The sequence below is a fragment of the Mycteria americana genome, chromosome 11 (genome assembly GCF_035582795.1).
Source record: "Mycteria americana isolate JAX WOST 10 ecotype Jacksonville Zoo and Gardens chromosome 11, USCA_MyAme_1.0, whole genome shotgun sequence".
Taxonomy (NCBI): Eukaryota; Metazoa; Chordata; class Aves; order Ciconiiformes; family Ciconiidae; genus Mycteria; species Mycteria americana.
The window spans coordinates 9,847,944-9,861,382 of record NC_134375.1 but is presented as its reverse complement, the minus strand read 5'-3'; the positions used below and the strand labels follow the sequence as shown (position 1 = coordinate 9,861,382).

Here is a 13,439-nt window from a genome sequence, read left to right as displayed (position 1 = left end):
CCAGATATAGTGTGCCAATAATGTTTCAGCTGTCAGATGGGAGGCTGTAACAACTGACCATGGGTGGGGGGCCAGGGAGGCAGATGAAATGGATGCATCAAGCACTCCTCCCCTGTCCCAAGGGAAAGACCTACTCAGGTCATTGCATTGCACCTTCTGCAAGGTGGCTGCTCAGAACTGCAGGCATAGTTACTGCCCGAAAGTGCCCGAAGCATTTTTATTTCTACTAAAATTACAGTAAGACCTCAAGGTAGCAGTTGCCTTTATTGTTGATTGTTCATTCCCACGCATTTTCCTGCCAGCAGGGAAGGGAGCAGGACATCATTCAGAAATCCCCATCTCTTTATGAAAGCAAACATCAGCCTTCAGGTAACCATCACCAGAACTAACTGCAGAGTTGCAATGCAATGCAGTAGCTGGGCATTGTCATTACCTTCATGGCACTGATAAAAAGTTCATGCAGAGCTAATTTCTCACCAAAGTACCACTACTTTTGTATCTCTGGAACCTGAATATGGTTCTGTTTGTCCATGTCTTCACATGTAACTCATTACCCCACAAAAAGCTCTGAAAGTACAGTAAACCAAAACGAGACCCATGCAGGCTCCATCATTTTCCAGCCACCACAAGCCTGATTTCTCAGCTCAGTGGGCTGCCTCTACAAGAAAAGATTTATGCAAAAATATTTAAATTTAGACTGCTTGAAATACAAGACCAAGTGAAGTATCTCGGTAAGACTTTATTTATTACATTATTTTCCATGCTATGACAATCTCATTTCTCAGTTTCTATACAAAGCCTGACAACATGCAGCAGGATTATTACACATGCAAATGTATGTAAATGAGGTGTTAGAACAAATCCAATCTGTGGTTTTGGGATAACATTTTGCCCTTCTATTTCAACAACAAACTGAGAGAACAGAACAATACTGTGAACTAAAAATATTTTCTGTGCAGAGGATTATTAAGAATTTACTCTCCCTTATGCCACAAAGTACTTGACGTCCTTAATTCCCACTGGGAGCAGCGGATCTCAGTACCACACCGAATCAGGCTCATCCAGCACTCATTATTTTGGAGAACCATACAAAGATGAGTTAACACTTACAACATCGACCTATTTACAAGCAAAGTTAAAACAGTACCACAGTTCTCGAAGTTCACCTGAAAGGGACTATCCCACCCCTTGATAAACTCTGACAGCTGCCCCAGACTTAACCCTGCTCTTCACATAACTAGTGCTGTAAAGATACAGAAGAGATTTGATTATGCTTTTGTTTGTATAGTAAGAGGACCGCTTCTAAATTCTACCAACAAACTAAGCAGGTAGCTCTATTGCCTTGTAAGCTGCAGTGACAATGCACTAAATGCTTCAGTCTGACCCGATTACCCAGGGAACTCGCTACCCTGCTGAGTCCGACCTTGTTCGAGGGGCTTTGCAGAACAAACAAGAAATAAGGACTCTTGACTCCAAAACTTTGCAGCATCCACAGTTAAAACATGGGGGGGGGGGGGGGGAGAAGGAATCCAAACCAACTAACCAAAAAACGCTCTCGGGTTAATGATAGAATATTTTGAGGAGATTAACCTCCTAAGTTTCCTGGCAGTGTGTTTAGTGGAGGGGATGTAACAGGGTTATAAGCATGAAAAGGAAAGGTGTATCTAATCAGGAGACAGCCGAAAAGTGACCCTGCCACGTGAAATAAACAGGCTGGAGAAAGAGGAAGCTCCTGGAAAAGGAAGAATGAAGCCTAATGAGAAATCTGTGGCACGCCAGAAACCCTGGATCAGGAGTGAAAGACAGACATTGACTGTAGATATTTTTAAAAATGCAATACAAACGATAAAATTGTGCCCGGCATGTGAAGAAAGAAGACTTCTGTCTGGCTTATATAGTTGGAACAAATACACCAGGGGAAAAAAAAAAGGGGGGGAAAAATGGTGATAGGATAGGAGCATGGTAGTAGATGAGGACTTTCAGAAATTTAAACAGTCAAAGACAGAATAGAGATGAGACCAGAAAATATTAGTACCCTATCTGTTTAGCCTCTTTCCCTGGTAAGAACTTGCACGCAGCACTCGTGCCCATCAGGCAGGCATGAGAAACGTCTTCCCCACAAGGGGACTCTGAAGAGCAGGATGGAGAACGCCAGTTCAAGATCTGCTTCAGGTCTTTCCTGGTGTGAGGAGTGCTGGCCTTCCACAGCTGCCCCATCCTGGTATGGCCTGAGTTTCTAAGTATACCAGGAAATGTAATTACAAAATTTCTTTTTCACTTTTGCCACTTACCTCATCAACATGGCCATGCTGCTAAAGATAAGGGTTTTTTTTTCCTTTCTCCAAACTGTATCTCAGGTACAGCACCTAGTGTTAAAAAGCACGTGTAACAGTTTCCAGCAGGACCAACTGAGCAAGCAAATAAATCACAAACATTAACTAAGCTCAGAACAGCATTTACGTAGGCAGAGTCGAGCATAAACTTAAATCACTGTGCAGCCTTGCCTCGCACAGAAGGCTGAAGCTTCAGGGCTTGACTCCGCAAAAAATGGAAGATATGCAAATAGCCTGGATGTGCTTAACAGGTCTTAAGTTTTGGTAGTAAACTCTAGACAGAAGCACGAGGGCTCGTGCTCATCCATGCTTCACAAATACATTTGCAACAGGTAAAGTTCCTGCCATTCCAATAAGAGGCACTGACAATTTCACAGCAGCCTGCAAAGGCTTTTACAAGCCTCTAATAAAATATAACTGAATGCTAATTCCTCATCAATCCAAGTCTGCTGACTTCCTACATCTACATGTAGCAAAATCTTCTGCAGTCACAGGCAAATTTTAGACTTAATAACCACAGACACTGTGCAGCATGATGTAGTAGCTACAGGATGCTCTCCTACTAACAGAACGCATTGCCACCAATTTCAATGTACCATAGTGCAACAGCAAAAAATCATTAAAAGAGAACAAAATGTCCATTACTTTTTCCTAAATGACAGAAATCTGAACACGGGAAGGAAAATAAAGAAAGAAGGGAAAGCAGAGCAGGAATTTCTGCTACAAGAGCAGTACCAACCACAGCGGTAGAGATGAATGCCCAGGCAACGCGGGAGGAGGGAGGCACTCGAAGCAGCCTTGTACAGTTTGCCACGGTATATCTGATGGGGGCAGAAAAGCTCCATAATATCACAGTTTTTCCATTATATACGTTGTTTCTTTGTCCTTGTAGCTTGTATAGCCCGTATGTTCACAACAGATGGATCAACGCTGTAGCTCAGTGATATTTTTCTAATTATAGTTGGATTTATGAAATTCTTCAAGAATTTCAAAGGAAATACTCCCTGCTCAGGCAAGGTGAGTCGGCATTTCTTCACTGTAATCAGCAAACACCAAAATCAAGGAAGTGAAATTGGTAGTTTTTTATTTTTAAAAAAGCCAACAAACTTATTTAAGAAATAAGATCACAAAGAGCTGAAGGAGACAAATAGGCAGAGTCTTGAGAAAGTGATAAAAAAAAAAAATCAAGCAAAGGTTTGCTGTATACATAATCCAGACAGACTTGAGTAGAACCCAGGGGTCCAGAGGACTCTCAACCCTGATCACTGAATGTTATCTGCCAGATATGTTAAATATATTATTTCTATTTCTTAAGCTTTATTAAATAATTCTCAATGAGATGAAGTAAATTAGGAAAATTTAGGGTTAAAGTAACACTGTGTGAAACAACTTCAGATGTCTTATAACTTAAAGACCGTGTTCAAAGTTTGAGTTCACACTTCACTTCATCTCTGTTGCATTTAAGTTTGCTCTAATAATTTCAGATTTTACCTGGCTCTTCACTGACTCCATTTGAATTGTGTTGTAACTGATTTTGCAATACACATTGTTGAGCAAAGAGTTATAGTTCTAGCAATTTAGCAATTCATTAATTTAGTCAAAAATTATGACAGTGTGGCAGACTGAATGCTAAGCTGGCTTCTCAAATGCCAAAAATACTGATGTCTTTTTATAAGGTTGATTTAACAAATGGCCACATCATGCTTTCCTGATTTCACCAAATCATAAACCAAGAAGCTCTGCAAGTAATCATCAGTGATTTAAAATGTACATGTAGCTGATTTTTAAATGCATTACATCTTTATACTGTGAAGTCATTAAAAGCTGTCATATGTTATTTAAAGCTGTATAATCATCTGCACTTAACCTGTGAGTTGTCTACCATTAATTTGTAACTTCAAGTGGAATCAACACACTTTAAACCTAATATCTATAGACACATGCCACAGCTAAGATAGCATGTCTCAGATTGGAATAACTGCAAGATATTATGTTAACACTGCAACATACATGGTGCTTTTCGTAGAATATTGAACAGACAACATTCTGTCCTTCTTTGTGGAAAAAAAAAAAAAAAAACAACAACCCAGCATTTGTATTTTCCAATTTTTACTGTGTGTTTCCTATGCAAGTCAAGGGTAGCGCATGTGACTATTACAGCTCCCAAAATTACATAGATTCCATAGCAATACTGCAGAAATCTTATAAGTCTTAGTCTTTCTAGCTCTTTTGGGGGGGAATAGAAATCCCCACTTTTTGAGGTGTAGGGTTGCACTGAGTTCCTGAATAACTCTTGCAATTCTTGTGCCACATTGTGAGACAGTGCTGCTGCTAGCTCTTGGGAGAGAAAATGGGGTACGTCACCTAGACTTGGCAAAATTTCCTAGAAAAAGAAAGAATCCAACTCTCCCACCAAACTCTTTTCCCCCCCCTTACAGACTACCAGCTAAAAGACAAAAGGTAGTTAACAGATAACAGGCAGGTGCAACGTAATTTCTTTACCAGTGATTGAGACTAGCATCCCTACCTCATTTTAGATCTTACTCTCCATAGCAGTTGAGATCTGGGCAAGCTGTGGGCAGTGCCCTCTCTATAAATAATTTCCAAGGGACAAGCAAATTCATGGTCACCTGTGAATCAAACACTTTCTTGAAAAGTTTTTTTGAGTTCTTGGCAAATAATGGATTTACTGTTATCCAAAAATTAGTGTCCCTCTCTGGAAGCACTCAGGTTTTGTCCAAAAATATCTGAATATACCACAATATCTAAACACATGGCCCTGTCCATGGACTGAGACGAGGGCCAGACATCCTTTGCCAAAACATCTCTGGGAGTTCAGGACATCACAGTCCTGACAGCTGAACTGGCAGACTTTTCCTCTCCTTATCCAAATCACTGAAAAGTAAGCCAAGGCACTTTAAATGGCCTTCAGCAGCAGGTAATGCTTGCTTAGCTCCCTTCACACAGCAGCAGATGAAGAACTTCACTAGTGAGTGAGTGGACTCCCTCGCTACCCAGGGAAGGTGAGCACACCAGGTCCAAGGCTGGCAACTGGGTTCAGCCCAGCATCTGGATCACGAGAGAGGTCCATACCAATGAAGCGGGTCCAAGGAAGTCAGTCCATAGGTCTGGGTTCAGATCAACTGAGTGCACAGGGGTTTTTTTACTGCTAACCCCAGAGGTGCTGCAAATAACTCTATAGCAAACTGGATTCCAAATTCTTTCAAATGTCTTCCAGGCTTTCATGGCTAGTCACCCAATACTAATTAGCCAAGATATCGTACTAATCAGCACTCAGCAGATGATCTCCCTTTCACTAGTCAGAAATAACGTGTTGAATACCTTGTTGACTATGTCAGTTTTGCTCAGCATCTTTTGAGCCAAAAGGCTTGCTGTTTTCTGCAGACTTTGGGTGAATTACTCAAGTGCTTCCATTTTTCTTATCAGAGAACCCAGCACAAAGAAGTAGGATTTAGGAAATGTGGAGGGAAAGGAGGGAGTAATGTTTTATAGCAGTGAATTACTTCAGCTCAAAGATATGTAGCGTGCAGAGACTCTGGAAATGGACATCCACGGAAAACAAAACTGAGCAACAGCAGAGCCCCACATTGCCACTAGATTCCAACAATTATGGCTTTTACTTCAGCACTTTTCAAAGCACAGAAATGAGAGATGCTGTGCTTGACTACGCAGTCTCACTGCCTGGGATAGGAACGACAGACAGAGCTCCATGCTGCCACCATGGTTTCTCCAAGCCCCTTGGTCAGATCATTACAGCCAGTAAGAGTATGAACCAATTCTCTCCCTTTCTTGCTTGTTTTGATATTTTACACACCAGAGAAAGTCACTGTTTGGAATCCACAGCACTTTTTGTTTTCCCTTACCCTCTTGGTTATTTAGAGCATCTGTTTATATCACCATCCTTAGGCAGGAACCAGATGTTCCTTCAGACACTAATCAACTTTGATCATAGCTGAAACTGGTTAGAGATACATTTACAGTTTATGCATGCACCAATCTTCCATGAAGATATGAGAAAGTTTCAGGCAGGACTGGGGTGGGAAAAGACTATGTTTGAGATTATTTAATCCCATAGTCTTTTTCATAACAGAAAAAAAAACTACATCACATGAAAGTACAACTGCAGAATGCTGAATAAGGTAAGCAATGGGTCATCTAATTGCATCTTGAATTTAATGCTGTTAAACAACAGGCCATATTTATCTTGTAATTTTACATGCATAAATAAATGCACAGCCAGAATCAGTACTGCCTTATCTTGAGTGCACACTCAAGCACGTCAAATCTCTGAAGTAAACTGTAGCTTATACAACTTAAGGCTTTTGCCTTTAGCTTACTTCAAAAAGGCTGATGAGTCTGAAGGCAGTCATGGTTTCTGAGCCCACTTAAGACTATGCACAATCAAGAAAGTTCCTGTTTTGTCATAGCGCTGGGCAGAATGCTACAGTTATATTTAACAAAAGCCAATAACCAAGCATAAACACTCAAACACTGAAATTATAATAATGCTAAAGGAACAGCAGGAACACGCATTTTCCTTTAGAAAACTTGACTAAACTAACAACAAACTTGAGAGCTGCTTTAGCTATGTTTTTTACTTGGTTCTGTTAAACCACCCAAATTTCTGTGCTCTCATTTTAAGTCTTTGTTCACCAATTAAAGCATGCAAGAATAATATTGAAATTAACAGCAGTCAAAAGAATGGGTAAACTTTACACATAGCTACAAAATACTTCTTTAAGAAAATAAAAATGTTCTTTACAAGAAGATTGGTATTAGAGATTAAGTTTTAGAGTTGCAATGATCCCTAAATATGTTTTTTTATATGGTCCTCTGGCTTATTCATTAACATGAACTATTTTAAATAAAAATACCTGTAATAAAAAAAATCCTTTTTCTGAGCAATTTGAAATCCTGCTGACTCTCTAATTTTGCAACTCAAAGGGCCTTCACAAATGCTATCCCAGTTCATAGCTACATTTCCGGAAGTGACTGAATGGGTTGATAAAAAGCAGTACCACTCTTTACTTGAATAGATTATATCAAGTCTTAAATATTTCACCAACACTGCTGTTCTCATTAAAGAAATGCATTATTTATGTGTCTCAATCGGTTGCTGCATGCTACTGAACAGCTCCTTCCCTCTGCCCAAGTAGGGCCTTGTTAGCCAGGAAGCGTTAAGTACCATCTATGCTACAAATGGGAACAGGTTTATGAGTAAAGAAAGCACCCACATGATAAGTGAGGCAAAGCCAGGACTCCAGGGAACGTATGACAAGTCTTCCACCTTCACGTTACAGGAATGAAATACCTTTAAAGAATGAAGCAACCAGTAAGCAAGATTTTATTTATTCTACTCTATGGAGAAGACAACTTTTTTTTTTTATTTCTGTGCAGCTATTTTTCATCAGGTTTTTCATTTTTTAGGTGATCTAAAAGATAATTAAGTGAGATTTTAAGAAATACACAGAACAAGAATGGTAATGTAAATACAACAGATGTAAATACAAACTCAGAGTCATATCAACAAATGTTGCAGTGTTCCCCAAATGTTTATTTGGATTCTATCTATGAGTGCACCCATATTTTTCAGAATGCACATCGGGAAGCAATTCCAAATTAGAACAGAGGAATTGGAGGGCTCAGGTTAAGGAGGGTCAGGTATTACGTCCCAAAGCAGCATGTGTGTTCTGGATCATGCAAGAGAGGGTAGCTATGCTGAAATGCATGAACTTCATTTCCACAGCTTCCCCCAGCCCTGCGACAAAGGGTTCCCACCCTGCATGCACATACCACAGAGATGCAAGTACCACTACAAAGGAAAACGTGAACATTGCTAGAACAGCTGATTGCCTCCCTCTTACTCGTATGCATAGGGGAGATTGCTGCTGTCACTTTCTTGCAACAGTGGTTTGTAGGCAAGCAAGCTACATTTAAAAACACCAAGTATATTTTCCATTCTCATGTTCCAAAGATTTTTTTAAAAGATTCATTTCTGTCCAGGCCCATCAGGAATCTTAGTCACTCTTGACCCTTGCTCTTCCAAAAGCCTACCTTATAGTCACAGTCCAGAGGGCTATGCTCCAGATGCAATCCAGAGATCGCTGGTCAACAGTCTCACTGTCTGTCCCCTTTTCTCCCCACTACATCCATCAGTTCGTTACCACAAAGGAAAATCCTCTTGGGCAAAACCTAAATTTGAGGTCAGCTCAGGCACACTATAAATGCTGTACAAAGCTTCTCCACTAGACTGAAACGCCCAAATTAAACATCAGACAAAGGTGTATTTCCCCAAAACGTGATGAAAAAGCAAGGCAGCACTTCCTTGGTTATGTCACTTCAGACCCCTAGTATACATCTTTATTGTCTGCCAGAAAAATGGTGCAATATGCAAATATTAAAAAGCAGTTGGAAATTCACGAAACTCTACAGAGGGACAACTGGTCACAGAGATCTCTGGATAGTTTAGCCCCCAAAGAAAGCCTTTCCTCATATGCATTTCATTTTCTTCTTTCAGACTCCAGTCCCCTCCCTTCTCTCTTACGTATGGAGGGAGGAAAGCCTGAACAGCCCCTTTTCTTCCAAGTCACAGGGCATACCAGCTGAGGACATGACAAACGGCAACGAGAACCGCTCTCACATCCATCTCTGAGACGACTACTTGGTTAAGTAGCAGAAGAGCCGCCGTTCACAGAAAACAATTCTCAATATGCCATGCTTCTCAACAGGAAGAACAGCTACAGTTGCTGCTTCTCAGTAATCAAAGGCCATATTGACCAAAAATTGACTCCTAAATTTGTTCTCACACATAGCAAATGTTGTAACAAAATGCAGTTACTATCAGATTAATAGTTCTCATTTTTCCAGTCACTCCTGCCAAGTGATCCAATTCATCCAGGCCAGTGGTTTCCAAACTTTGATTGCATACCCCTATCAGTAAAAAATTTTTGCGCGTGGACTGCCAATACATGTATATTTACTTATAAATTATATACATGTACTACTGAACTAACACATTATGTACATTATAAAACAAATACAAAATAGAAATTAAAAAGGAAAAGAAAGATAAAACAAACATTATTTCAAAAAATTATTTTACTTATTAATGGTACAAAAAATATTTTCCTCCCACACTCCAATGGATTGTCTTGTGCACACCCCACTTTGGAGACCACTGATCTAGGCGAAGGTGATAACATTTTGTCAGACCAGCTGACATTGCTGGGTGAAAGGACACCTCACCCCAGGTCTTTTCGCATGTTCCCGTATTACTTACCTAATACGCTTAGGCGTGTTCAATCTCCCTGCTCATACACAAAGTAAAGGAACCACAGTTTTAAGCCAACAAATCAGAGCTCACTTCATAAACTTAAGTTGCTGGATTCAGGTACAAACTCAGAAAACTATTAACTTTCCCCAAAACTCTCCTGAAACAAAGATTCATTGTGAGTGACCTCACAATGAAAAGAGAGCCAGTAAGCAAATAAACCTGAAGCTACCAAGAGGCCTCTTCTTGAGGCCTCTTAATGGCTCAATTGGCATGGCTCAATTGCAAAGTTAACCCATCCTAGGAAAGCATACACTTTTCCTAACTACATTATTACTACTTCTATTCTTTCAACTGTTGGCAAGAAACAAAAACCTCAGATACAGCTCCAGGCAGACTCCTTCAATGCTTCTCCCAAGAGTAAACTTTACTCACTGCCTTAGAATGATATTGTAATTTATGCTAATACTTTTTAATTACCATTTATAAATGCAAGATATGCTAATTTCCGGATGACTATCAGGGAAATACATTGAAAGCATACTATACCACCAAATACTCTGAAAAGGTTTTCACTTGGAGTATTTCAAAGTAGGCTTCAAGGGGAGAAAAACAACGTACAAGGGAACAATCTTGCTGCAGAGGCAAGGTGAGGCAACCTCCGGATGACTGAGGAGATCTTATTCGGCCCCAAGCCATCATCATCTAGCCAACATCAAAAACTGTAGTATATGAGAACAAATTTTTGGAACAAAAAAAATCTACGTAAGCTTCAGGACCGTGCTATCTTAACAGCATCAAACACTAGCAGGATTGTTTCTCTCGGTCCAGGAGTCATGGTCAGACCCTCCTTAATTAAGAGCATACGAACCAGAAATCAGTTTCACAATGCTTCCTATCTTTATCAAAGAGTTTGTCCTCCAATGAACAAGCCTGTGAAGAATTTTAGGAAAATATAGGTTATAGCTCAAGTTAAATCAGAAACCTTGTGTTTCAAAAAAAGGAGTCAACTTCAACTAAATTGATCTGGGAAAGAAGACAACTACTAGGTAAGACAACTACTACTTCTTGGTATCATCAATAAGCCGATATGCACAGCTTTGCAAGAACACGTCACAGAACAGAGACTGTCATTTTGGTGAACACTTTTTCCACACAGGCTAGACAAACTAAAAGAGGCAGCAGTGATCCCATATCAGCACAGTAGCCAGGCTGATCTAAATCAGCTTCAGTCAACCTGGCATTGCAGTTCAATAGCAGGCTGCAAGCCAGTGTTCCCAGAGCTTCTCAACAGCCTGAAAGATCGACAGTGCCATTCACTCAAACCAGAATTCCTCACTTTTATAAAATACACAATAAAACAAGAGGGGAAGCGAAAAGCCATCTACATAAATGCAAGGTTTTGTTGCAGGAACTAAATAACAGCTGCTAAGGAGGACTACTCTGGCTGCTGCTCTTCCCATCACTCCTTGTTTGACTGTGGTGTGCCATCCAACCAACCAAATGTGTTTCAAAAGTAGCTCTCATTTCACTGATCAAATACATATAAAATAAGCCACCTGCCATGTGAGAAAATGACTAATGCTTGCATCTTTTAAGCTCTTTGCTTCACCATTGAAGAAGCTTTTGAACACAGTAGCATTAGTGTTTGCTGAAAGAAACTTCCTTTTAAAAAACAAGATTCAAAAGGCTTAAGAAAACATACAAGGAGATGATAAAGACCAAAGGTAAATCTGAGTAACTTACTGCTGCTGCTGCGGCCTCCTCTCCACCTACATAGACAGAAGAAGCAATCTCCATCACGGACAAGTTTGTAGGAGCATCTGTAGTAGATGATGATCTGGGCCGACCTGACTGAATATCTTGGGCAGACCTCCTGTTGATCTGCGGGCTTCCTTTCGGGGCGTCTGCCTTGCCCCGCCTGCTGTGCAGGCTCGTCCCTCTCTTCATTTTAGGTGGCACTCTGATCTGCTGAAGCACCCGGTTCAGAGCTGTGGGGTGGGTGGAGACACCATCAATTTCAGCACAGACGCTTTGGCTTTCCAGATCCATTTCAGGCTCCAGATCAGCCTGAGCTTGCTGAACATCATGCGGAGAAACTGACGACCTCCTGCGCTGATGCTGGAAAAGGTGCTTCAAGCCTTGACCAATCACATTAATGTTCTCCAAAGCATTATGGGTTATTTTGGATAATTTTTGCTCTGATTCATGTTGCTTTTTGGTTTCTTGATCTTGGGATTTGCCTCCAGGATCAGGGTCATCACACAACTGTTCAGTGCCAGAGGGCTCCATTGATGACACCCAGCAGGTTTATTGGACTACTCATACATAAATACGTCCCCTGTCTTTAAAAGGCTTGTGTTTGTTTTAAAAATGCCAAGATTGTCAGCCAATTAGGTGTGCAATTGCTTCAAGAGTGACTACACATGCAGCTGTGCCACGGTGATCTCATGCTTATCTAATGTTAAACAAAAGAGTCATTATTATACATCCATGCAGAAAGTAGTGGGTTAAAAAATCCAATGCGCAAAACATGCCATTAACAAAACAAAATGTATCAGTTTTCCAAGCATCCCTCCATGTGGTATTAGTTGCATCTAGGCTGTACGCAGAAGCCAAAGCTTGTATGAGACAAGTCATTCATTGCCTAGGGGAAAAAGCCCAGCACAAAGGGTATAGGAAAGCAAGAAAGGTAAAAAAGCTGTTCAAAAGGGGGAGAAGCAAGGAGAAACCAGTTTTTATTAAGAACAAGCCCATAATAATATTGAACAGAACATGAGGTTAAACTTCTGAAGAGCATGTTAGTCTCTTTGGCAGAATTACTTTGTTCCTTGACAAAGATCTGATATTTTGTGCTTCAAATGTAATGTCTGCTCTGCCTATCTGATTTTCCTGTAGAATGCCTAACTTCACAGTATTTCATATATGCAAGAAAACAGAACATTTCCAAATCAGTTATGCATTTACAAATAGTAAGAAATGGCTTATTACTGCCAACACCCACCAATGGCACTGGAAACTAGATGTGAAAATCTGTCTTCAAGCAAGAAGAGGCAAGTGAAATGGTTTCAGTTGGCATAGTCTTGTCCATAGTTCTCACAAAACAGAAATGCCTTTTTAAAGGTAGATTAAGCAACCAATCTGAACGGGAGCAGCACCACGTATGTGTAGCTCAGTCTCTAGCAGAGAGGAAACACACAGCTTTTCTCCAAGAGATCTCAACCTTACCTATCAGCTGGGCTCAGGCAGGAGTTGGTTATACGACATTGCAGCTGAGCACTTACATAGCAACACACTATTGGGGAAGTACAGCAAAGGAATGAGGAAGGAAGAAAGGACACAGTATGTGAAAGAGTTTCACATCAGCACCATGAGATCACATGCTCGGAAGCTGATCATTGTTTTCTTGCAGGAGAAAGCTTTGATTAGGCTTCTATAAATACAGAAACCAGATCACAGAGGTCTACCTCAATCTTGGCAGAAAGCAGCCTGTGCTTTTAAAAAAAACATTTTATTTCAAATGCAACATATGTTTGGATTTGAGAGCATTCATTTTTATCTTAAAAGAGCTGCAGAAACATAATGCATTGAGGTTACGATTAGAGCACTCAATTTTGTGCATCTGAAACCTGACACAATGGGTTAAACATATATTCCAAAATCCTTTCCAAATTGGCATCCAAAAATATCAGGAGAGCTGCCTCACACTCTCTTTTTTTCAAATGTCGTTGCTATCAGCTGGAGGCAAGATGAAATTCAGTACTTACAGAAAGCAAAACACTGGAATCATACAGGATTTTATCTCAGTACTTTGA

The 13,439-nt window shown here is 40.3% G+C and overlaps 1 protein-coding gene across 9 annotated transcripts in view; it reads right to left on the bottom strand.

Moving 5' to 3' along the window:
* TMCC1 (transmembrane and coiled-coil domain family 1) overlaps positions 1-13,439 on the bottom strand; it is a 122,224-nt gene that overhangs the window by 83,355 nt on the left and 25,430 nt on the right. For 6 of the 9 annotated variants that reach the window (XM_075514511.1, XM_075514510.1, XM_075514516.1 and 3 more), the window contains one exon: positions 11,371-12,082. In XM_075514511.1, the coding sequence (XP_075370626.1) occupies positions 11,371-11,916 (546 nt within the window). In that variant the 5' untranslated portion in view covers positions 11,917-12,082. The remainder of the gene's footprint in view (positions 1-11,370; positions 12,083-13,439) is intronic. The other 3 variants (XM_075514518.1, XM_075514517.1, XM_075514519.1) reach the window with 1 other exon arrangement.